This window comes from Podarcis gaigeae (assembly GCF_964106915.1).
Source record: "Podarcis gaigeae genome assembly, chromosome: 9".
In the NCBI taxonomy this organism is placed as follows: domain Eukaryota; kingdom Metazoa; phylum Chordata; class Lepidosauria; order Squamata; family Lacertidae; genus Podarcis; species Podarcis gaigeae.
Genome location: NC_139685.1, coordinates 44,758,685 through 44,785,780, shown reverse-complemented (window position 1 = coordinate 44,785,780; position 27,096 = coordinate 44,758,685). Strand labels below are relative to the sequence as shown.

Here is a 27,096-nt window from a genome sequence, read left to right as displayed (position 1 = left end):
CTATAATGCATATAGCTAGTCCATATTATTAGGTTTAATATGGAATGCCTCATTGGGATTTTGAAAATGATAGTGACCATTGCTACCATTTAATTTTAGGAATGAGTATCTTCCCCCAAGTAGTAGTATACTTACCTGATACAGCAATTCTGCTAAACTGCGGGCTCTTGCTGTTGGGGATATATACTCACTGAATGCCCTCTGCCCACCTGATCCCTAAATGACTCATTAACATACATTCTGCTCCTGATATTCAAGTATTGCATGAGGCTTCAGTTGGTCTTCCACCTATATCTTATTGGTTTCAGTAATGATGCAGCATCAGATGTGTATTTACTGAGCCCATTCAAGCAGTTAAGTATTATTCTCGCCACTTGTCTAATGGAAAACAGACTAGTCCTTAAGATAGCTTGCATTTGTGCCCCCTATCTGAACAGGAAGTATGCAGCTTGTCAGTAACGCACCACTATCATAGTACTATGAGAAAAGGCTCTTAACAGGGAAGAGAAGTTGTTTCTCAGCAATAGTTGGTCTCAATGGTTAGGATAATGAAACAAAGTAGCAACATTGCAATAATCCATATTCCCATACTTAGACTGTAATCCTAATACCCATTTGCAAGCTTCATTGAATGTAATGGGATTTATGTATAGGATTTTCCCTCTAGCAGGTAAAAGGAAGGCATGCAAACGTCCAACTATTTTTGAACTACAGTGAGAATTAATGGTGTTGTATTCAGGTGATTTAGTGGTCACATCTGCACCACTTCTTAGGAAATTTGGTATCAATGGAAAATAGGATTTAAATCAATCCTCTCTGAACTTGCCTGCATTGAGGTGTACATATAGCTTCTTTTAAAAGGTAACGTTTGAGGGCTATGCTGAATATAGAATGTTATGGTTACAGTATATATTTACTAGTTTACTTCTAAGGAGAGTCATTTCAGTCATTCCAAAAAATACAGGGATTAATGAGTTTAACTTAAGCAGAACAGATTATATTAAAAGTTTTATTCAGGAGGCAATATACACTTAGCAAATATTTTGTAAACGGGTTATGCCATTCTGGCTTGAAACATGAAACTATAAAAATGTGAAAAATTCTCTTGTACACCATTGTACTTGAATAGAGTTAACATTTTTTGCATTTAAATGTAAAGCATGCTATTATGACAATGCAGTTCTCTGTAAAACAAAAACAGCAGCAACTGCTAACACAAACTAACATATGACGCACAAACTGTAGGTTGACATTGCAGTAAAGGGGAAAAAAGGTTGATATAAAAAAGAGCCAAAACAGTTCTTGCATTCAGCTCAGCAAAGAGTTGGCAGTTATCTCTTCTTTCAAGGCATCCAAGTGGATGTTGCATCTACTGTTCATGCCTTTTATCTAAAGTGTAATTTGTGCTAAAGCTGGAAAATCCCATTTACATGAGGTTTAAAAAGGGTAATATTTTGAAGCCAAATCATTTTCAAATATTTATTCTCTAAACAACGTCAAATAATATTTACAATAAATCAGACATATCACCATTTTTTTGTTCTATGAAGTAAAGAAAACAGGTAACTTCACAAGTCGGAGCGTTTCTTCAGAATAAAGGAAAAGTCTGACAAGATTAAGATGGTCTGGAGAATGGAAACAGAGGAGTCTAAGCTGAGTTCAGTCTTTTGGTTTAAGACTCAACAACTTGCATGCTGTTAGGCAAGTGAAAACTGCATGCCTATGTTCTGTAACCTGGACCTGTCAATACTAGGTGGAAACAAGTTAGTCCTTTCGTACTCTTCTTTTACGCACTGATTTTGCCGGCCCATCACCAGATCCTGTGCTTTCATCTGCTTCTTTCATCTGCAGGGGGTGGGGATGGGGAGAGAGATGCAATCATCTTTCCAAAATATGATATAGTTCATATTCTCTACCCAAACAATGTCTAAACTGTTGAATCCACTGGAGTTAAGCACAATTAAGCTGACTGATTTCAGTGGCTTAAGGGAACTTAATTTTGCTCAGATTCAGGCCCATGTTTGCTTCTCAAAGTACTCAATTTTTAGCTTTTATGTCTGTTCCTTCTTAACATAATAAAATGGGAATACGAACACTTGAGTTTATGGATGCAGTTTCTCTTACAACTTAACACCTATATTCCTAAACATCAGTTTCTTGTAATCAACAAGATTGGGGGGGAAGTTGAAGCTTGCCTCCCAAACTCAATACTATGCATCTGAATGAAAACCTTTCCAAACTGATTTATCTGCTGAGGAACTCCTACATGACTATCCTAGAATGCTTGCACACAAATGCCTTGTGAGGCTAGCTATGGATGCTGGAGTTCATGTTTGAAGCCACTGCCTCAACCCAATTTCTGACCTGATAGAATATGCTATATAGAGATGGTGACCTCCAAATAAGATCAATAGCAAACTGTTTGTATTAAAAAAATAATATCAAAATTGTGAGACTATGACAATTATACAAATACCCAGCAAAACAATTTAGGATGCCTTAAATACAAGGGGAAATATTTGAATTTCAGCACTGAAGTGACAAGATCTCACAAGCCAGAACAATTCTATATTCCACTGTATTATTGTTTTATGTTTATTTCAACAATTTATATACTGCTTAACACAGTTTAAAAAACCCAATTAAAATTATCAGTGAAATCAGAAAAGTCTAATTTAAATGCCTGCTTAAATAAATTCAAAGTCTTCACCTAGTGCCTGAAGTTCAACACGGAAGGGGCTTGTGATCTCAGTTGGGAAGGAGTTCCACAAGATTGGAAATAAAATGCCCTGTATTAGTACCATGGGGGAAAGTTGCCATTATACCCCATGTTTTGACACAGTTGCAACATGGAATAATCTTTGTGTATTATCTCATTCTTGGAAACCTCACCTCATCTTCTTCAGAGCCAGATTTATTTGATTTATTAACTTCTTCCTCCTGACTTCCTTCACCACCTTCATTTTCTTCCTCATAATCCTCTTCATCTTCACCACCTTCATATTCTAAGACACAAGTCGGTTATTCAATTTAGCTCTCTAAAGGCTAAAATACAGCAATGGCACAGAAGAGCATACAGGTTGGATAAACCCTTAACAATAAGAAGAAACCACAGGGCCTGTGTTGGTGAAGCATGTCAACAATGGAGCTGTACAGCGCTGCAAATTGTATATCCATAATGGGCAAATTATTGGAATAGATCAATGTGAATTCTTAACAAGCACCTAAGTATCTCTCTCATTTTCATGAAGACAAGGGAAAATGTATTAAATTACAATACATTTTCAAATTAAGAATGTTATTGGGTAACATTCTGAATTAACAAAATAATAACAGTAACATTCAGAAAAGCATACAAACACCTTTCCAGCAACATCCAACGGTAGTAGCATATATTCAGAGCACACCCATAACCACTGAAATAGACATTGATTTCAATGGGTCTACTCTGAGTATGACTGATGTCAGCCCTTTAGTAAATATTTAGGGATAAATCTTTGTATTTTTGTGGGTTGAAAATACTCGTTCTCTCAAATTGTTCTTGTTGAAACGTCTTACCATTTCTATCCACCACCATTTCCACCTATAGCAAGTAGAAAAAATGTTTTTAATCATAATTTAATGTAGTGAAAGAAAAAGAGTATCTCCAAAATATGTAGAAGTTCAACATCTCAATTTCTTTATACAAGATGCTAGAAATTCCAGCATAAAACTTACAAAGTGATCCAATCATTAAAAGGGAGACAGAAAGCAGACCAAATAATCTGTATTCTCCTCCAAGAATTCCACTCCCATGTTCCCAACACCATGCTCTGTGCATTCACAATTCCATACATGGGATTGCACAGAGGTCACAGGAAAGCAAACAAAGAATATTTGAGGTTCTGCTTCAGCAGCAGGGTTTCCTTTGCTTGGAACCAGGGGTAGGTACCTGTGATTCATTTCAAAGCCCTCAGTGGAAAAACTCCGTTAGTGTCTTAGATGTTGAGAAATATTTAGTCACTAAGATGAAAATCAACATTCATTTTTTACTGAGGATTCCAAAGTAGGTTATATTAGGCATTTCTCAAAATGGGAAGCTAGGGTATAAATGTAACAAAGATAAAAAGAAGAGATTGTATCAGCCCCAGCCAGCATGGCCAATGTTGAGGGATGATGGGAACAGCAGTCCAGCAACACCTGTCTGACTGCCAATGTAGTTGTTGACATATGCTTTAGCTGACCAATTTAAATATTGGTATGACAAATTGCTATTAAGAGAACAAGCTATCATTCTGCAATTTATAAGATAAGCAAAGAATTTAAAAAAAATTAAAAAATCAAGCAAAGTGCTAAAATACTCCCAAATATGAAAATAAATTGTGTCATACGATTAGGGAGAAAAAACACAGAATATTCAATTCCAAGAGTCTGGAATGCAGGAAAGAACTAATTAAGAAAGCAGTTAGCTACAAGACACAACTACACAATTTTGATCTTGCTGAAACAAAAATACACTTATCTTGAGTGCTGTAAAGTATAGGTAGCAATTTCAGGCAGCAAAACAAAGTGCTATGAACTGCATTGTTGTTGTTTTTCATTTAGCTACCATTTTTCAGTATTGATCACTACAGTTTTTTTAATAGGTATGGCTAAAATCCCTTACCGTCTTCACCACCATTTTCATTTGGTTTTTCTAGGTCTTCATCTTTCCTTTGTATCTCTTGTTCTAGTCCTCCTTTTGTAAGTGGCTTGGCTATATCAGTTTTTTTGTAGTCCATATCTTCATCTATTTTCTAAAACAGAAAGACAATCATGCAAAAAAAGCTGATAGCCCCCCTTTTTTTAACACCCACCCACCATTGAAGCAAGTCTGTCAACTTCATCTTCCCTCTCACCCCAATGGATTTTTTGAGTGGAAAAATATTTGGATAGAAAGCACATTAAGCATCATGCAAAAAATGAGGATATCAGATTAGTTTCTCCTGTACCTTGGATGGCCAGCAGAATAGTACACCCAATCCTATAGGTAGTGCTAATGTCAAGATGTAAATAACCCAAAGCCATGGACGTTCTTCCGCAGCAGTCACCAGCTGACTAAACATACCAGGCTGGATGGAAGAAAAGAAAACACACATTATAGAGCTTGCCAAGGGTTGCCATAAGGTATTTTTCCGAAACTGCATGAAGGAAACAGCAACAAAGGAAGGAAATTAACAGGTGAGGGGACATAGAGAAAAGAAGCTGTTCAGGGCCCTGGAGATCTGCAAACAGCCCTTACACTGCACTAAGAGCCTTAGCTGGAAGTAGCCAAACTGAATGTCATGTGAATGCTGTAAAACATACCCGCAAACACAGTCAAGGGAGCTAACAGAGGGAACACCACATAAGGCAGATAATGGAGCATGTGAGCAGGTTTCTAGCATGGGCATCTGCACAGTTCTATCATGTACTTTTATTAAGTTATTGGGGTTTTTACATTTTTCATACAAACAGCAAATTAAACCACAAAATATCCACAAACATTAAGTGTTAAGCTATGACATTATGACTCAGCTTTTGAAAATTAGAGTTTTAGGGCTTTCTTTTTCTATATTTGACCCTGCCAAAATCCGCTATTATGGTTGAAAAGACCCCTTAAAGTTCTGGCTAGAAATAGAAATAATGACTGACTGCAAAATTACTTTAGTTTAACTCAGGGGGGGGGGATGTTTTATTGATACAGTGGTACCTTGGGTTAAGAACTTAATTCATTCTGGAGGTCCGTTCTTAACCTGAAACTATCCTTAACCTGAAGCACCACTTTAGCTAATGGGGCCTCCCGCTGCCGCCATGCCGCCAGAATGGACACCAGTTAGTTTGGGAATTTCATTTTCCTTTACTTTCAATAGGAATGAATTAGACCACTAATATTTTAATAAGTTAAATATAATTTAATGAATTGAGAAGGAGGTAAAGAGATGAAACACCCTGGGACAACTGAACCCATAATCGTTAATAATTTCATTGCATATGAGGTCATTCTGGTTTGTTAAAAATATTTACAAGTATTTCAAACACCTTCAGGTTCACAACAATCCTAATATAGGAAGGTTAAGACAAAAAGCTTTTTTTTGCAACACTGTGTATTTGGGCACAACAAAATATAGTAAATTCTTACTTCATTAGCACTTGCAACCAATTTTTTAAAGCCCCATCCATCCGCTGCCCATCGATCAGCAACTTCCTTTTCTGAGCAGATGATGAAGTTATCAAAGTAAATATCAGATGTCATAGACCAAAGCTCTAAGCCAACAGCACCAACAGGAGTCATTTGAAAAGGATGAGAATCTTCAAAATAATCAGGATTAGGGATTTTTTGTGGACTCCATATTCCCTGTAAGAGATAAAATAAAAACATGCCACATTAAAATAGACATTTAATATTAAATAGGCCAACAAGGCAGGTTGATTCAGTTCTGAAAAATAATTGAAATTTCTTAAATATACCACATCTGTTAAAAACAGGTAACACAGTTAAAAGATTGTGGTCTTCAAAGTGCATAGGCACTTCCACAACACGCTTGCTTCCACTGCCATTGGTCATTCGAGTCACTGACTTTATTTTACAGTTTAAGTAAGGAAAGTATTTCCAGCATCTCTTAAAAAAACAACCCTGTTAAGTCTGATTAATGGATAGAGAAAAAACTAAACTAAACCCTATTTATACTTATCCAGCAAAAATCAGTAAGATGAAAAGAACGAAGTATTTTATTAACACACATGTCATTCTGAAGTATCTGGAATAATGTTTACCTGATAATTAGGATTCTCTATCATAGGTGGTTTCCATTTTCCTTTATAATTTGGATTGCTCATCATGGGGCGTACCCATGTTCCACAGCCTGGTGCAGTCTCACACTTTGGATTAGGAATCTGTGGAGCTTCCCATTCACCATCCATCTCTTCATCCCTGTACAAATGATCAACACATCTGTTCAAACTCCTCCTGTAAATTAGTGTATTTTATTCCTATCACCAAACTACTTCTAGTAGCTTAGAAGAAAAAGCATCTCCTAGATTTCAACGTAACAAACATTCTTTGAAAAATGTGGATACAGAATAGCAAAACAATCCCTTATATTTTCAGATAGCTTGAAATGTGTTCCAAGTACAGTGCCAAAGAAAATGTGCTCCTTTCTTGTGGATCTACATCTTGCACCAGTCTAGGTGCTGAAAATCAAATGTCATTTCCTAACTGCCAAAAGCTTCAGCTTTTAAGACACTCATCAACACATTTATTAACCTCCCCAATTACATATGGAGGGTAGGACCCAAACCAATGGATTAAAGTTACAAGAAAGGAAATTCCAATTAAACATCAGGATGAAAGTTCTGATGGTAAGAGCTGTTTGGCAGTGGAAGCAGGTGAAATCTATACCTAGTCCCAGATTATCTGTCTAAGAAAAAACCGTGGTCCATGTGAAAATAAATGACAGTAAGAGCTGTTTGAGAGTGGAACAGATTCCCATGAGAGGTGAAGGTTTTTAAGAAGAGGTTGGATGGCCATCTGTCACAGATGTTTTAGTTGAGATTCCTGCATTGCAGGGGGTGGACTAGATCACCCTCGGGATCCCTTCCAACTCTGCAATTCTATGGCTTCTGAACACTGCAACCAGATGTTTCAAACATACTTTTGAGATCCAGGCCTTGAAGTTGCAGACTAGAATTAGCCTCTAATTAGCACACAGTCTAGTGAAATAGCACATACTGGTTAGGTTAGGGACAACTGTTTGATGTATCAATATTAACATTTTAACACATTCAGTGTTTAAAAAATTCTATCCCACCTTCATTTAGTCTTCAAGTCAGCTTACATATTATTATTTAATTTTGAAAATTTAAAAACAGTGCAAAGATATAAAACTACTTCATAAACCAAAGCAAAGGAGAACAAAACAGCTAATCAAGTTGTGAATAAGAATATCTAGACCTATCAGTCTAATTTGCTACAGAAATCAGAGCCTGTCTAAAGTTTTGCCACAAGCAGAGAAATCTTACCAATCTTCTGGTTTTTCTGCATTAGGATCTGGAATGTATTCTGGTTCATCATCAAGCCAACCTTCAGGTTTAACAGCATCAAGATCTTCTATTTTGGGAGGCTCATCTTCATTCCTTTAAAGTACAGACCAACTTTACCAGGAGATGGACAAAATACAGTATGATAGATAAAGCCTAGTAAAGTTCTTCCCAAGCATGAACTAAAGGGTACATTATTTCAGAGACAAAACCTCTCTATGCTTTTGAAAACTTCAAAATAAAAAGGTAGTTAGGTGCAACGTGACAAAACTAATTCAAATTTACAATACAGAAATATTTTGGAGGTTTCCCTTCTACTTTATGAATGACTCCCCATCAGAATTAGTATTTCAGCTACAAACTTAGCAACTCAAAGATCAATTACATAAAGTCAAAATCAAATCCAAGAAAATTTGCATGCCATGTACTTGGTAATAGGAGGGAAAGGGCAAGAGAACAGTGTAGGTTTTCTTTACCAGTCATCTGGCTTGACAGCCTCAGGATCAGGAATTTTAGCTCTCTCATCCCAGTCCTCAGGCTTCTTATCATTGGGATCTTCTATTTCTTTTGGGGGATTCACAGGTGGAACCATATCGTCCAGGAGACTTCCCTTGCCAACCACTGCCTGGTCAATTAGCACTTCAAAAGTGTCATCAGGTTTCAGCACTAAAATATAATAAAATACACATATAATGAAGGTAACATCTGGAGAGCTACATGTTTCTCATCTGTGTACTGCTGGAACCTCTCACAAAATGAACTTCATTTTAAAAGGAATTTCAGTCACTCTAAACTAAACCGTCATCGTATTTGAAGTAAACAATATAGAGAGTTCTTCTGATGTTTTAATATAGGAACTGCTATAAGACTAGTTCCATTTATTATCCAAATCTGCCCCAGTATGCCATGTGACACCCCCTACTTACACCATATGGACTTCCCATAAATGACAGCTTAAAAGCATCTTTAAAATATGGATATACATAACTGGCTTTGTAAAATGTTTTCAGTTCTTATTTTTCTAAACAACTTAAAAATTTAAGAATACCAAGAGTATATAGATGAGTCTTCCTGTCAGTGAATATTTTTTTCAAGTCCACATCAGGGCGTTTAGCATGTTTTTCTTCGTAGTCTCCAGTTTTCGGATGTTTATGTCTGAAGATAAAATGTAGTTTGTAATCTTCACCACATTTATCTGGCCCAAACATAATTGTGTAAGATGTTCTATCATGGAAGTATTCCTGTAGGATGAAAATGAACACTGTTCTTAGTTTATATAGCAAAAAGGTTTAGCACTCCATTACTTTGGCACTTGGCATGCAGTTTGGTTATTTCCTACTTTGCCATAAATTACTACATATGACATGGAAGAGATATTGCTCTCAGTTATAAACCATGCCTTAGTTCCCTCGCAGAACAATACGGAAAAGTATGCACTACAACCAACCAACCAATATTCAGGATTAGATCAAAAGCACCAAACTTTTAGACTATCCAGCATAAAGACAAGCCTTGTATCTCTAAGGTCCTTTTGCAGTTTTCATGTGAAGTTTGGTATTTTATTCTCCCTCTAAGTTACCGTCTCTGACAGCAGAGGGAAATAAATAGATGTTAAAATGGCTAATATGTTACACACCTATATGTGTAAATGAGCTCCAAAGTCTTTTTAAAGTAGAAACACATGATTTTGAAAATAGGGTGGAGAAGGGAAGATGTCAAGTTCCATAATTTTGAGCAGGAGAAGATTTAAGCACTCTTCCACCTCTACTACTTTACTCTAAGGTACACTTTTCCCAAAGCTGCTTCCAATTTAAAATAATGGCACTGAGGCTCAGTTTGTGTACAGTGCATAAACCTCTGAACTATATCTGTTATGTACGTGGAAGTAACTTTTCATACCAGAGGTTATTCTGCTTTAATTCTCAGAATTTCATCTTCAGACCTCTGTCCGTTTTCTAGACCTGAATGGTGCCCAGAGACAGGCTGCCATTAGTGACAGTGGTCATGCAGTGAGGACAAGAGGAAAACATTCCAGAGGGTGCAGGGGAGATTTGTTTTACTTACTTATTAAACTAGTAAACAGCCTCCTCTGATTTGACTGATAGTATGCCTCAACATCCACTGGAACTTCGAAATATAATTAACACTGCAGCCTTAGGTAGCACATTAAAATAATGTCATCTTATTGAAACACCACCACAATATTTATTATTAACCATGGTGATGTTGCTTCAATACTTGGGGCACAATCAGGCAGACCTTTTTCCATTCCATTCACTACATAGGAATTTTCTGCCGCCATCCTCATCCCTTCATCAGCAGCCCTATTGCAAGCAAGTAATTTTGCTTGCAGAACCGCTCTGACATACATAAGGGAATAATTGGGTTTGCTCCTAAAGCTTTAGAACCAGCCATCCAAGCAGCAACTTTAATACAGCATGAACTCTAACCATTCTGGAACCGCAAATCCAATTTTTTTTCTTGTTCACCAAGGAAAAATTTGAATAACCCAAATCTTCACTAAGCTTGCACGATTATGAATAATCAAGACAGCTGTGCTTTTTTTCATTTTAAAAATATTTTTATTAAAGAATTTCTTGTGTTACGAAAACAAGAAGGAAATGTTAAAATATGAGTGGTTTTTTGAAAAAGAATACGTTGCTGCATTTTCAGTCACTAAACAAATTATTTTCTCTCTCTACTAATGCTGTTCTAGACCAATATAAGTTGTGGTGGTTAGTGTATGACTGGAGAGATCCAAGTTCGAAACCACACTTAGGGCTCATCTACACTTCTGCTTGTCTTGCCACTTTTCCCCAGGAAAAGATTTTTTGGCAGATTGACATTGTTGCTTCTCAGCCTATCCTAGCTCACACTGTTGTTGCAAGGGGGGAAAAATGAGGGTAGTAGAACCAAGTAAGCTGTCTTGAGCTGCTTGGGGGAAAGGCAGTTTAAAGGCAGTAAAGTAGCCCAACATGTACCTTATTGCCTTTTTTGGTTACAGGCAAGAACCTATTTATTTTTCCAGGCTTTTAAGAAACAAGTTTAGATGATCTTGCTGCTTTTGTGACAGTGGCATTCTATGTTTGCTAAGCGTTCTTTTATATATACAATGGTACCTCAGGTTACGAACTTAATTCGTTCCGGAGGTCCGTTCTTAACCCAAAACTGTTCTTAACCTGAGGCACGCTTTTGCTAATGGGGTATCTTGCTGCCACTGTGCAGCATGATTTCCGTTCTCATCCTGAGGCAAAGTTCTCAACCCGAAGTACTACTTCCAGGTTAGCGGAGTTTGTAACCTGAAGCATTTGTAACACAAGGTACCACTGTATTTCAATTTCAGGCCTCATCCACACTACCTTTAGTGCTACGCTTTCTAGGCACAGGTCTGGGATTTCTAGGTCATCTCTGAGTGGTTTTTTGTTTTGGTCCCACTGCTTTCATGGGAAAACCTGCTGTTTACTGCTGAATCAGAACAAACAGCAACCCAGAGAAATCCCAACTGCCATTTGTTTCAATTCAGTGGTAAACAGTGAGTTTTCCTGGTGAAGGCCATGTGACAAAATAATCCCCATGGACATGGACCTAGAAATCCTGGACCTGCGCCCTGAAAATGCAGCACAAAACGACGTGAGGATGAGCCCATAGTCCACATTGTAAAATGTTCTAGGAATAGGGTTGTTGAGCAGTATAAAAATACTGATACACAGTCAATATTCCAACAAAAGAAATTTATGAAGAGGACCCATCAATAGCAGACCAGGTTAGTTCGCTGAGTGCACATATATATGTGAACTACTGAATACAGTGGTATCGCCGGTTACAAACTTAATTGGTTCCACAGGTCCATTCATAACTGGAAACCACTCATAACATGAGGCACGCTTTTGCTAATGGTGCCTCCTGCTGCATGCGCGCCACCAGAGCACTACTTCCGCTCGCATCCTGGGGCAAAGTTCACAACAAGGAGACCTACTTCCAGGTTAGCGGAGCACGTAACCCGAAGGATTCGCAAAGGGGACGGTACGTAACACGAGGTACCACTGCATTAGGCACGTCACTTACGAAGATTAAAATATACCTAACCTATTATTTATGAGCTGGGTATCTTATACCTTAGGAAATCATAGACATACAATTGTATAGTTGGAAGGGACCCCAAGGGTCATCTATGTCTAACTCCCTGCAATTCAGGAATCTCAACTAGATCATACATGATAGATGGCCATCCAACTGCTGCTTAAAATCTCCAAGGAAGGAGAGTCCAAAACTTCTTGTGGGAGTTTGCTCCACTGCTGAACAGTCACTTGATGTCACTTTTTTTTTTTACATGAACAATACTTTTTTCTCAGACAGATAATCTGGGACTAGGTACAGATGTCACCTGTTTCCTTATAAATATTGGGACATATCCAAGCAACTGGTATAAGAACCCAAAGGTTTAGGCACTCTCCTTCCCAACACTGAAACATGTCTGATCATACCTCTCTCTCCCAAATACTACATACCAGATTCAAGTCATCAGTTTTGGAAAGAAGTTTAACATATGCACCACCACAATCAATGCCATCTTGAAAATTCACTTCATACCTGCACAACAGAAACACAAGAATAGTCTTCTGGAGACAAGTACTAATTAAAAGTTCAGTTAGCTACTAGCTTTCAGATACTTCAGCCACTGTTCTTAGTTGCTCCTCCCCGGTTGTTCCTATGGCTGAGTAATTTTAGTTTTGAAAGTTTGAAAAACAATTGCTATTATGCTTAAATACTAGGAACTGGCAACCCATGGACTTGATGTTGTTGGATTACAACTCTTATCGTCCCCAACCACTGACCATGCTGGCTGGGTTTGATAGGAGTTGGAAAGGCAACCTCTGGAGGGGCACAGATTCCGCATTCCCTTTTTCTACAAATCAGAATCCTGATCTTTTTTTAAAAAAAAAAATCACTTTGCAAACCATCCAAGTATGGATATACTTACTGAATAATCAGTGGTTTACTATCAAAAATAAATGGCTGTGTTAGCATAGCCGATATCGCATGATGCTTTGCTACTGATTTCAGCACCAGTCCTCTGTCACCAGGCACTGTGTTTTCCTTTAAAGGTTCTATTTCCCATCTTCCTAAAAGAAATACAGCAAGAGAAGTACAAACAAAACCACAATTATGGTGTGGTACAAGGTATTCCTATGAATTTAGTTCACCTCATTCTTACTCAATATACTTAGTGCTCTGTAGAGTGGATTATTAGAAAAACATTGGCCTGGGATTAACTGTGTACAAACTGCACCAGAATATCTGAGGGAAGAGTTCAGTGAAAGATCACATGCTTTGCATATGAGATTCTAGGTTCATTCCCTGGCACCTCCAAGCAGGGCTTGAAAAGACTCTGGTCTTAAACTCTTAGCATAGATAATAGTGAGCTAGTTGGACCAATGATCTGACTCAATATAAGGTGATTCCTATATTTCTTCCCATTACACAGTCAACCACCAGTTTGGAACTATGATAGTAACTCAAACCATGGCAATTGATTCACCATCATGAATGCTCCATATTTTTTTATTGCTCAGAGTCATTCAAAGAAGAAGAGGAAGAGGAAATGAGGATTATGGTTATTTTAGGAATTCCTAATCCTTTCTTCCACTTGCTAGCATCTAGACACACAGTTTTGACAGCCCTCATGCTGCTGACCGATTACTTTTCAAAGGATGGCATGCATATTTTTTCTGTAGCATCATTCTTGTGTAGTCTTGCAAAACATTTATTAAGCTACCAGTAGAAAAACTATCTACCTTTATTGTTTTCAATCTAAGCCCTGGTCTGTCATATGAGCTATGTTAATATTGAGGTAAGGAATTAATGTACACCTAAAATGTCACTATGTGTTCTATGTTCTAATGCTTAGATCAGGGGTGAGAAACTTGTGGCCCTCTAAATACTGTTGGACTACAACACCCACAATCTTCCATCATGGGCTATACTGACTGGAGTCTGACAACATCTGAAGGGCCCTAGGTTTCCCATCTCTAGCTTACAGCAATGGAAAAAAATTGTTTATGCTTCTGGTCAAAAGTAAGTGTCATCTAAAAATATATAGATGCTAACAGCTACATGAAATGAGATATAATGAAAAGCATCTGTGTGCTTTTTCAGTTTGCTAGTTTGAAATATTAAATGGAAAAGATAATATATTTACTAAAAAATAGAAAACTCTGAAAGCAGAAATGAGAAAATCAAAGAGAATTTATACCAGTCACTCATGTATCAAAACAGAAAGCTTTAGTCTTACCATCGTATTTAGCAATATCTTCATCTGTATCCTCTTTTTTGGTTTGAGACAGAACCCACCTGTTAAGACAGAAGTATGACCAGATCATACCAAGTTTCTGTAGTGCAAAGGGTTTGCTTAATTGTTAATTAATTTAATGTTTCAGTTAAATAGTATGCCAATTTTGAATAAGGGTGTCACTGGGATTTTGAGTAGAGCTGACACTTGATAAAAGAAATTTTAGGCCTGGTTTACAAATTCAGCAGAATGAGGCGATAGGATCCTAAGGCAATAAAAGCTTTGTATCACTTCAGACTGCAGTTGGGGAAGGATTCCATTTCTGAATGCTCCTTCATGTAAAAGATTGCTTGCAAGTAAGAAAACTAGCATGTCAGAGAAGGACGAACCTTCCAGCTACCTTTGTCTACTCCTCTCCCTCAATTGATCTCTACTAGCAGCCATTCCATCTGGTTGGAGCAGAGAGATGAGAAAGCAGGGCCCATTCAACTGGCACAGCTGAGAGACCAGCTGCCTTTTGGCTTCTCTTCTCCCTGAACTATTTCCATTCAAGCTAGTCATTATAGTAGCTATGTAACCTCAAGAACTGAATTTCTAGTTTTCTTATTAACTTCCATATTTTATGTCACTTCTTTTAGATTTAAGACTGCTGGGGGAAGCACAGTCTCATTTTGTGCAAAGACAGAATGCATCTAAGAAGGTTCCCTCTTTCCACTTATTTGTAAATGTTTGGATTAAAATAGTTAATTTTTAAAATCCAATTTGGGACACTTTTTTATTAGATTACAAATGGATTTACCAATTTAATAAATTTATCTACTAATACTGCAATCCTAATTTACTCTTTGAAATTTTTTATCTTTAAGTAAAAGTATTTACTAAAATGTTTACTGAACATTTATTTCTTTTTGCAGGAAGTAATAACAGTTAACAGTTTAAATCAAATATGACATACTATACTAAGGAGTTTATCATATTTCTATAAGTAGTATTTAGCATCACTTCCCAACAGATTAAAGCATCAGCCCAAATAATGAAATCTCAATAGGTATTCCTACATGCAACCAATTACAACAAGCTAAGCTTTCCAACTTTTGTCTTTAATTAATCATACTGCATGGACTTAATGCTTCCTTTGAAATATTCTTACCCAGACAGCACTGCATCATCAAAAGTTTCAGTAAAATACACTTCTCCAGTAGGCTCTGGCGTCTTGTATTCAACCTACCAAATATTTATAAAAATACATTCAAAATCTGAATAGTCACATTCAAGTAAAATGCACTGAGTTTTAAATCAATTAAATATTTTTATATTTATTGCATTAAATGAAAATAACTATCGTATTTTTCGCCCTATAGGACGCACTTTTACCCCTCCAAAAATGAAGGGGAAATGTGTGTGCGTCCTATGGGGCGAATGCAGGCTTTCGCTGAAGCCTGGAGAGCGAGAGGGGTCGGTGCGTACCAACCCCTCTCGCTCTCCAGGCTTCAGGAAGCTCTCCGCAAGCCTTGGGAGCCCGCGGGAGTTACCGCAGGGCTCCCTAGGCTGCGGAGAGCATCCTGCATCTCGAAACCTGGGGCACGCTGCACAGCGCGCCCCGGGCTTCGGTTCCCCAACCTGTTTGGAGGCTGGTGGCGGGGAGAAGCGCACTTCTCCCCGCCACCAGCTCCACAAGCTCGGGGGACAGCGGGGAGGCGGAATGCCGCCTTCCCACTGTCCCCTGACCTGGTTTGGAGGCTGGCGGCGGGGGGAAGCGTGCTTCTCCCCGCCGCCAGCCTCACAAGCTGGGTGACAGCGGGGAGGAGGAGCGACCTGGTTTGGGCTTCAGGCACATATCCGCAAGGCGTGGGAGCCCGGCGGGAAGTCGCGCCAGTCTCCCAAGGCTTGCAGAGAGCTGCCTGTTCTGGGGGCTGGGGTCGGGGGAAGCTCGGGCCTGGGGGGGAGGAATAAAAATTCTTTATTCCCCCCCAAAAAACTAGGTGCGTCCTATGGGCCGGTGCGCCCTATGGGGTGAAAAATACGGTAACCCATGTGTTAAAAATTGAGTTTTCATAATCAGCTAAACCTATAAGATGCACAAACAAACAAACAAGAAGGTTTTGAATGTCCAAGAGTTGTTAAATTCTGATCTGCAGAAGCAAAACTTCTGATGTACAATAGCTTGTGGAATTAAGTCTTTCAAAAGCAGGTGTGTGCTAATAATACGTCAATCTGAAAAATTGTTCTGCAAATTTGCATCCAAAAGTTACTACCTAATAAACTGTTTTACTCACCTATGTTTAGCTTGTAAAATGGGCTTAAAAGTAAAGGTAAAGGACCCCTGACAGTTAAGTCCAGTTGCGAATGACTCTGGGGTTGCGGGGCTCATCTCGCTTTACTGGCAGAGGGAGCCGATGTTTGTCCGCAGACAGTTTTTCCGGGTCATGCGGCCAAGCATGGCTAAGCTGCTTCTGGTGAAACCAGAAGCAGCGCACAGAAACACTGTTTACCTTCCCACAGGAGCAGTACCTATTTATCTATTTGCACTGTGACGTGCTTTCGAACTGCTAGGTTGGCAAGAGCTGGGACTGAGCAATGGGAGCTCACCCGCTGACCTTCCAATTGGCAAGCCCTAGACTCAGTGGTTTAGACCACAGCGCCACCCATGTCCCAAAATAGGCTTATGAACAATAAAAAAGCAGACTGGCACAAAAATTAAGGCTAGAAAACACAGCCAATGGCATCAAAGGAGTGGATTCACCACCAGTCTGCAGGGTTTTTATACTAGATGAGTAGGATCCACATCCTACAAGGAACCCACATTGGGCTATCAGAAGAGGGATAAAATGCTCCATACCTCTGCCAGAAACTCACTTGCCTTCTATGCTTGGTAGGAATAAAGTGCCTTCCTCCATGTACAGCCCAGCAATGCAGTGAAACGCAAGAGAAAGGGCCAAGAATTTTGTCCCTCTTCTGACAGTCTGCTCATACACTTAAGTACAATTCCTATTTGTCTTTGGAGACCACATCAGTGGTTAAAAACAAGGCAGCATTATACAATAGATATAAGCACATTTTACATTAAAATTTCTTCAAATGCATCAATGAGCTTCTGGATTCTTCACTCAGAATGGTTAAGGAATGCAGTTAATGGGTTAATTCTCATGAGTCAGCAGAGATTACTCATTCCCCACAATGCACCTTGTGACCTTCTTATCTGTAAAACTGCCAGACGTCAGAACTCATAGAACTCTATTGGTTGCAGAACTTTGCATGGACTTGGTTGTGGACTGTAACACAGCAAGCACTTTGAAGCAAAGAACCCTCTCTGGGCTCAGAGAGAAAAGACTACTTGTAACATCTGTAAATAGTTTGTGTATGTATAGTGGTGAATGCTGGTGTTGGCCTAGTAAAAACAGCTCTGCTAAACATGTTTTCTGTGGTGAGCTTAATCACTTAACTAAGTTTCCACAGCACATACACCCCAAACCCCAACAATAACCAAGTTTCTGAATACTATAAATATTATGAACTATGACTATTGGAAATTAAGAGCCAGAGAGCATATAAACAAAAAGGAAGTCTCTAGAGAAAGCTCCCCCGCTACCCCTATGTGAAGGGCACCACACCACACTATGGATTATGCAATGCATGAGCAGCTATACAGTGGTACCTTGGGTTAAGTACTTAATTCGTTCCGAAGGTCCGTTCTTAACCTGAAAGTGTTCTTAACCTGAAGCACCACTTTAGCTAATAGGGCCTGCTGCTGCCGCCGTGCCACAATTTCTGTTCTCATCCTGAAGCAAAGTTCTTAACCTGAAGCACTATTTCTGGGTTAGCAGAGTCTGTAACCTGAAGCGTATGTAACCTGAAGCGTATGTAACCCAAGGTACCACTGTATTCGTTTTCTCCAGAACTCATGCTCAAGTACAAAAAAAAAATGACAGACTGGATGTGGCTTCTCCTCAAAAGTGGGACTGACTTTATGAGCTTCATCACTTTTGTCAGCAAGCCCTGCCCACATGGTGTTATTCATATCAGTGTGAATGAGCAGGTTTTCCATTTCAGATCTCCAAAACTCACCAAGAGCTTTTTTGCTTCTCAACAAAAGAAGCAAAAAAAGATAATGTCTTCTTTAAGATGGAATCTTACCTCTAGAGATGAGCTGCCTTTTTCAACATTAGTATCTTCTGAATTCTTGTCAAAACCTTCTACTTCAACTTCTGAATCTTCAGATTCTGCACTTACTGAACTTAATAGCAAGACACTGAAACACAGCCAATCCCACTGGAATTGCATCCTGGCTACCTGTAAAAGAGAAATGCAAATGGCGAAAGATTTATACGATCTGAGAAGCCAGAGTACAAAATTGCAAAGACATTCATTCTGTCATTTCTGTTAGTCAACTATCCACTAAATGAAATTAATATAAATGGTAAAATGGAAGGCAGCTTGCTCATAACAGCTGGAATAGAACTGCAAATATGGAAGAAAAAGAATTCAAAGCCACAAGCTGGTGTTAAAAACAGACTAAGGCAGTTGAACTTCAGTAATGATAATTTGAATCACACCGATTCCAGTAGAACTAAGGCTGCAGTTCTAACACTTGTAGTAGGAGAAAGAGCCATTGAATTAAACAGAACTTACTTCTTATTATTTGATGTATACAAATATACTGCTTACATGCCAAAATGGCTTCTAAGCACATTAAAAGTATAAAATCAATTATAAAATATACACACATAATTAAAATACACAATAAAACAGTTCTACCCAAACATCAAAAACAACTATAATTAAAAGATACAAGTAAACAACTTGTAGGCAACTCCCTGTTTGTGTGTTTGGCACGCGTGCAACCGACACACATGCCATTTTCAGCCCTGGAAAAGGGTGGAACAGGGCGGGCTTATGTATGCCCCACCAATGTGTGTGATATCCCGAAACACAGCCACTGTACAAACAGGAATCTGCCTGTAGCTAAAAAGTGTAACAATTAGAGCAATTATTGTATTCTGCAAGGAAGGTGTTCAAAAACTGGGACCAACAGTGAAAAAGCCCAGTTCCATGCTACCACTGGCCAATAATTATCATCTCATGGCAAAACTAACTGGATTTAATTTCCTCTCTAGGCAGTAGAAGGAAGGATTTTTTTCAGCTCACTAGTCTAGAGTTGTTTAGGGGTTTATATGCAAGAAGCAGGATCTTGACGCTCATTCAGTAGAGTAGACATGATTAGAATTATGCTACAAACACAACCTTCTTAGACTGGATCCAGCCCAATGTTTGCTGTAGCATTCCCACTATATTGGTTTACATTTCTTCTTCAGAAACAATACCATTTTACAAGTTTATTTCACTTACTTATTGGAACAACAATCCATCAAAATGATACAACATATGGCATACTAATATACTGTGTATCTGAAGAAGTGTGCATGCACACGAAAGCTCATACCAAGAACTGACTTAGTTGGTCTTTAAGGTGCTACTGGAAGGAATTTTTTTTGTTTTTAATATACTACAGTTAGCTTTCTATTTGAGCACCTTCGTCTCCTTTTTTGGTTTTTAATCTCTCTGGTGCTGCCTCTTTCTTTGCATGGAAAAAATTGCTCTCTAGCTTTGGGCATAGCATACCAATCGTATCCTTCAAAGATCCACGTTACATGCATAGGCCACAAATGCATATCAAGCCCAGCCCATACATGCCAGAACAGTGTAATCACGAACGTGCATCACTTGCACAAAAACACGGAAGCCAAAGAAAGAGCTAGATGCAACAAATAACTTTTTGTAGCTTTTAATTCAGACATTGGCAGAAATAGATTTGCTTGCTAGTTACTTCCTAGCATTTTAGAAAAAAACTTCAACATTTTGGTCTGGTAAAGACATAACTGGGAAGATTAAAGCAAAGCAAGGCTTATAGCAGCCTTGGGAAGTATCTATGTATGATTGATGAACTGGTTAGCAATTGCAAGCTAAAAATATGCAAAGACCATTAAAAATAGTCTAGCAGCTCAGGAGAAGAACTCTTAAGTTGTCATAACTGTGAACCATGGAAGATTTTATGTATCTATGAAAAAGTTTTATACTCCACCCTTCAATATTATTGCTCCCAGGGTGGCAAACAATAATCAGGTAAGATAAATAAAACATAATTAAACCAACAATAAAAATCAGCAAGGGAGTAGAAGAAAAATCAAAAGCAGCAGAATAAAAGCTAAAAGCTTAGTCACATTTTTCAAAGGCCTGCAGGGAGCAGGGTATGTATTTGCACAGTGATGAAAAAACATTCCAGGACAAGGCATTCAAGAGTCAAGCACCACCACAAAAAAGAACTTCCCCTAACCATTCACTGGCCTTACTTGTGAGAATGGGGACATCTAAAGAAATGCCACCTAAGATATATTTGTGTGCAACAGTTCACACTGAAGAAGGCATCCCTTCCTCAATGTGCCACCCACATTGGTCTGCTATTATTATTATTATTATTATTACTATTATTCTTACTGGAGGTGCCAGCATGGGCTGAATTCAGAGTGAACACGACTTAGGGGGGGTATTCAAGTAAGTAGAATCACTGAAATTAGTGTACTTAAGTCAGTCATGTCCATTAACTTCAGTGAATCTACAGCCCTCCTGTGGCGCAATGTGTCAGCACAGCTGGCTGTTAACCAGAAGGTTGGTGGGTCTGACCCACCCAGGGATGGCTGTGGGCAGAATTACTGCATTGTAGGGGTTTGACTAGATGACCCTTCGGGTCCCTTCCAACTCTAGGATTCCATTATTCTATACTCCAAGCAAGACTAGTGTTGAATATTTTTACCCTTAATTGCTTGGGTAAGAATCCAATAACAGAATAACAAGCAAATGGAAATGGATTAACCCAGCACGAGGGCAGTTGAGACTACTTCAACTGTCAGATTTTGCTTTCCATTAAGGATGACAGAAGTGCCAAAGTGCCAAATGAAAGAAATGGGATGCAATCAACTGGGGGGGGGGGGGATCTTACTCAAAACTTAACTGAAACCAACATGGCACTGACAAGAGATAAGCCTCCCTGTTCATTTTCAGTGGGGCTTGCCAGGAGAATTTCCCAAAGGATTGGACCCACTTTTCACTAGAACCCCACTGGATCAGACAAAAGGCCTATCTTGCACACAATTAGGTCTCTCACAGTGGCTAACCTGATACCAAAGGAAGCCCACAAGGATAGGCATGCAATGGCCCTCTCCCACTGTCCTACCCAGGACTGATATTCAGAAGAATGGTGCTTCTGATCCGGGAGGTAGTTTATATGACTAGCATGCCTGAGAATACCATTTGGACTTTTGTCTAATTCAAGCATCAGAATGCCTTAGGAAAGTCCTAATCAATATTAAAACCCAAATTCATACTCCAAGGTCAAGTTTTCAGAATCCCCTGACATTTTTCATAACTGCTATTTTTGTGTGGCTCTATGCTGTAATTTTACAAAAACCTAGGATAACTACTATAGTGATACCTGATCAGTATGTCAGATCTTCATAAATAAAAAGGGTATCCTGCAACAAAATAGCAGCGTGAACATTCCTGTTCACAATTCCAGCTAGCCAACCATGCCTTCTTCCCATATACTATATTCTGTTTCCCCTCTTCTATGGTCAGCAAACATTTCATGCTCACTGAGCATGGTCAGTCCTCATTGGGCTCATTTTTGGATTTCTCTTAAGTATTTTCCTTAAGGCTTTTTGTACTTCTGCAAATCTTGGGGCTTCCCCAAGTCTGCCAATAATTCATTGTACAAGTGATGCTCCTTGGGCTCCTCCTGATGACCTGTTTAGTCACTATTCACCACGTTTGGTTGTACAAAGCTTATACATGTTTTCTCTATATTTGGTCTTTATTGAGCATTCATTCTTATTTGTTTACAAGATTTGTCATAAGTCAATGAGCATTAATCCCAATTTGCTTGCAGGGTGCTGTTGGCACATCTTCCAAATAACTAATTCATTCATCTCACACTTTACGTTCCTAACTGTAAAAACTTCTTCTTTTTTAGTGCATTTGCTGCAGTATCGTGACAGCATTTTAATCCACTTCAATTGCAACAACCTAAAAATATGGGATGTGCTTGAATTCTTCCTGCAAAATACTGACAGTTGGGAGGCACACTCTGGCTACACAAGAACAGACTGTCCAAAGAACAGAGTTCACCATCAGTAAATATATGGGGTGTGTGTATGTATGTGTGTGTGTGTGTGTGTGTGTGTGTGTGTGTATTCCTACCCTTCCAGAAAGGAGCTCAGGAAAACACATCACAATATTTCTGAGATATATAGGTTAGGCTAGCAGCGTGTGACTGGGCCAAGGTCATAGAGTGAGCTTCTTGAGGAGTCATTTAAACCCTGGTCCCAGTCCAACACAAAGAACAATGCAACATTCTGGCTCCAAACCAACACTGACCCACCACAGGCTAAATCGTCACAGTGCATCTCTCCAGTGCCCCAAAGCAGGTCTGCCATCTGTGGGACCTGCTGCCACCATTTGTTTAGGATCCACCATTTGTTTAGGACTTCTTGGCTGCTTGATGATACCAAACAAACAAGTAGAAATGAGGCGCTAAAGCTACAATTAGCAACAATTTCACCCGCTTCAGGCAGGTAATTATGGAGACCTCGGGTCGTCCTGCTGCGAAGCCTCCGCTGATGCTGCTGTTGCAGCAGCAACAGCAGCAGCAAGCAGCTGCCTCCGCCGCCACCCGGGCGTCCTTCTCCTCGGCTACCAAAGGCTTAATTGGTGTTGATCTCTGCGTCTCCCCCCAGAGGGCCCGTCCCCAAGGGAGGCAGCGCTGCCGCCGGGAGAAGGGGCGACTGCGGCCATGGGGCTGACGGGGATGCGAGACGAGGCCGAGCGGAAAGATGCCTCCTCCTCCTCCTCCTCCCACCTCTCTCCTCGCGAAAGAGAGCGCAGCCGGCTCGCGCCGAAGCCTCGCAGCCTTCAAACGCCAACGGCAGAATAACGGCTGAGCCCGAAGGCGGAGGGATGGGGGGGGGGGGAGAGAAGGATGGAGGAAGCCGCTTCTGCGAAGGGCTTTCTGAGGAAACCCGCACCCACCCTCCCGTCGCTCGCGGCTTCGGGGCCCTCGGCAACGCGCGGAACCGTAAGCAGATCGCCCGCCCCCCACCTACGACCCCCTGGAAAGGCCACGCAGCCGTTACCGTCCGCGAAGCACGGTCCCGTCAGACTCTCTCCCCAGCAAAAAGCCCGGCCGCCTGCCAGAGCGCATCACCTCAACTGCCGCGCGCGCATGCGCCGCTCGCCCCGAACCAGAAGGCATAGAAGAAGCAGGTGCTTCGACGCGCGCCGCGCTGCAGCCGCCGCCACCGCGACCAATCGCGAGCCGGCGCTCGGATGGTTCGAAGCCAATCGCGGCGGAGGGTTTCATTCCCGGCAGCGCTAACCCGAGAGCGGATCAGCTCGCCGCTCTTTGCTTAGAGAACGCAACACGTGCGGCCTCCTCCAATCACAGCTCTCGTCATTCCCCTTGTTTAGTGAAGGGTCCTGATGAAGCGCCTGCTCTGTGCCAATCGCAGCTCTTGCTAGAAAGAGCTGGTGTCTCTTGAAACGTGTGATGTAGTGAAAGATCAGTGTGGGAACGCATGATGCTAGGGCAATTTTCAGAGGGAGTCTTATTATTATATGCCTGTTAATATCTGCCATATTATTATTATATGTCTATTGTAGCAAAACAATATTATTATATGTCTATTGTAGCAAAACAACAAAGAATTTTGGGACACCTTAAAGGTTAACATATATTATGTCATACCTGGACTGTTCATCTGTTCTGTCAGCCTACCTATGTTAACACTGGTACTGCCAACACATCCTTGTCAATTGTCACTGTAAGTCTTTTGCTTTTATATAACTATTACCTACCTGTTTTTTTTGCATATTCTCTCCATGTCTTGTCCTCCCTTCCCTGCCCTAAACTGTAAGTACTGTACTGTCAGTGGCATAGCGTGGGTTGTCAGCACCCGGGGCAAGGCAAGTAATTTGCGCCCCCTAACCTGTGGATTTGCGCCCCCTAACCCTAACCCCCAGGTGTTGCACCCGGTGCGGCTGGCCCCCCCTGCACCCCCCACGCTACGCCACTGAGTACTGTACTGTATATACTTCATGCACCTGATGGATTCTGACCTATAAAAGTTGATGTACCAGTAGCGTGTTGCAGCCATTTAAAGCACATAGCTTACCTGAAAGAATCATTGGAACTGTATTTTGTTAAGGGTGTTGTAAATTTTGACTTGTGAGGGGAAAAGTATAGTTCTCAGGATTCTCGGGGGGGGGGGAGCCATGTGCTTTAAATACCGTATATGGTGTGGATGTGGCACATCTATACTCAAAGCCAGCCCAATTTAATTTACTTGCTACCAGGTAACTGGGATTGAGAGCGCAGCCTTAGTGTTTTAATGTGCCAAAAGCCTTTTCATTGTTTTTGCTTGCTGCTGCAGTCTGCATTAATCCTTTTTAGTGGGATAAATTAGAACAAAAGACTGAAATTGTTTTTTAGTTACCTACCAGTAGCTTATTTTGCACTGATCAAGCCTTAGTTCTTTAATCATGGCATTAGTAAGAATATATTATAGAATTAATATTATATGATAATCTATCAGAACCACATGCATACTGTACTTATATAAGACTGCTTCCTGATACCCCCATGCCTATAAATGTTTTGTTATGAGTGTGTTTTATACACCAAAATGTAAATAAAAGTGTATTCAAACCAATTTATTAAACTATTGGCATCTAAAATTGCTCCATGGGAAAAAAAATATTTGCTCCTGGATTTTGAAATCTTTTAGTGGACCAGCTCACATTGTTATATTATTATACCTGCATTGTGAAACCAAGAACAAGAATGTAGCATTTAAAACGCAAGATTTTAACATGAATTGCCTTAATCAAATTTGCAGGCTGCTATGCATACTTCCTCCTATGTTTCAATTTGGACTGTCATTATTATAGCAAATGGGTTCATCATGAGATATGCTTTGTCACCCAAAAATGTCACCTGAAAATTCTTTAACAAAAGAACCTTAATGTTTCTTTGACATTATAGGCTTTGTGATGTGAGGTACATTTTGGGGAGAACCAAAGAGACAACTACAGTTTGGAGCAAGCTTTATAAGTTGACTAATGCATGAAAGAGGCAGTTGCTTTATTTGGGAACCTGATGCAGTATTAGTAGCTGTGCTATCTGCCTAAAGAGCACATTTGCCTCTACTAACTTCTGCTTGTGTATTTTTTTTATAAAATATTTTTTAAAAACACCATATGTCTTTAGTGCTCTCCCATCCAAAAGAAATTAAATCCTGTATTTCTGTGCCTTAAGCTTATCATCAGAAGTGTGGTGTGCATAATGCACTCCAAATGAGCTCAGAGGGAATAGGGTCTTGGAGCACCAGTAAAATTGCCTTCCCTTATTTTTAGCTAGTGTATCATTCCATTCAACAGCCTCATCCATATGGCACTAACAGTGTAACCATGGAGTAAGTTGCTATGGAAAAACTACTCGCTTGCCACTGTGGGTAGAGAAGGGAATGTCCTTGTGCAACCTCAATAGCAAGAATCTATATCTCCCCATCTACACACCACAGAGAGTTAGCTTCAGGGTCTCCAGAGCTTTACATGCTCCATCCTTGCCTCCACTCCATGTGTTTAATGACCATTTGTTTGCGCTGTGCCAGATTACATGTCATGAAGTAGTTCCTTTTGCATTAGTTGCTTACAATATTTTCATTTCGGATTTCCTCTTAAAAAACAACAACACTTCCGCCATGCAGGCCTTGTGATAAAGAGGGAAAGGAACGTGTGTTGTTGCACTGAACGTGACTCTCCAACAAAGCTTGGAACTAAACTTACACATAGTGTTCAAATTTGTTTTATTTATTTGTTTTATTTATTTATTTAGAAACATTATAAACCACTTAATCAAAATATCTCTAATCTGTTCTGCATATCAACACTATAACATAATTATAAATAATACACAGATTCAAATCAGCAAAATTTGAAATCAATATTTAATACAGATCTGGATAGGGCCATTTAAATAAATAAATAATCGTCTAATCAGGGTATCTGCCTAATGTTAGCAGTCAGGGAATTCCAAAGCATAGCTGTTGCCATACTGAACGATCAGCTCCTAACAAATGTGGAACAATTATCATAGCGGCATTTGTAAAAAGTGCAAGCTCTGTAGATCAAAGCTATTGAAGTGACACATAATGGGGCAAGGCAATCCTTTTAGGCAACTGATTCTAAACTATTCAGGGTTTTAAATACTAATAGTGAAACCCTGAATTTGATCTGGTAGCCAATTGGCAGGCTGGGCATATCTTTTGAGCCGAGGTATAATATGCGGGTAGCATCTCCTGTCAGCAATCAGGCTGCAGCATTTTTCACTAACTACCATTTCTGCAGCAAATGCAAGTCTCAGATACATTGCAATAATCCAATACTGAAGCTGCCAATTAGAATAATTTTAAAAAATCATAATTTATCAATTTATAAAGTGATAGTACCAAGTCACAGGGATGTGGAATGAAATTCTACCCTCTGTGCTTTATTTTTTTCACAGCCAAATTTCCGTTTCATAAGTTCATTGGAAACAATGAATGGATGCCAAATGCAAATACAATATTATGCAAACTTGGCAGTTTCAAAGTTTTTAGCTGTGCTTAATAGATACATGTAAAATAAACATACTAAATTATATCCAGTGCAAACTGAACATTTTC

General features: G+C 39.6%; 1 protein-coding gene across 2 annotated transcripts; it reads right to left on the bottom strand.

Annotated features, from left to right (window-relative positions):
- Positions 1–995: 995 nt before the first annotated feature.
- Positions 996–23,631, bottom strand: CLGN (calmegin). 2 transcript variants are annotated; one of them, XM_083755722.1, is made up of 15 exons: positions 23,509–23,631; positions 18,461–18,616; positions 15,477–15,550; positions 14,330–14,388; positions 13,019–13,160; positions 12,546–12,627; positions 9,086–9,278; positions 8,514–8,703; positions 8,020–8,133; positions 6,775–6,931; positions 6,140–6,355; positions 4,971–5,090; positions 4,646–4,775; positions 2,893–3,005; positions 996–1,845 (listed from the first exon to the last, which is right to left on the bottom strand). In XM_083755722.1, the coding sequence occupies exons 2-15, from the start codon at positions 18,605–18,607 to the stop codon at positions 1,765–1,767; spliced, it is 1,818 nt and encodes a 605-aa protein (XP_083611848.1). In that variant the 5' UTR covers positions 18,608–18,616; positions 23,509–23,631; the 3' UTR covers positions 996–1,764. The 2 variants fall into 2 exon arrangements, with proteins under 2 accessions (XP_083611848.1, XP_083611849.1); XM_083755723.1 differs by lacking the exon at positions 23,509–23,631 and adding an exon at positions 19,831–21,847 and having other exon boundaries at positions 18,461–19,724.
- Positions 23,632–27,096: the final 3,465 nt, after the last annotated feature.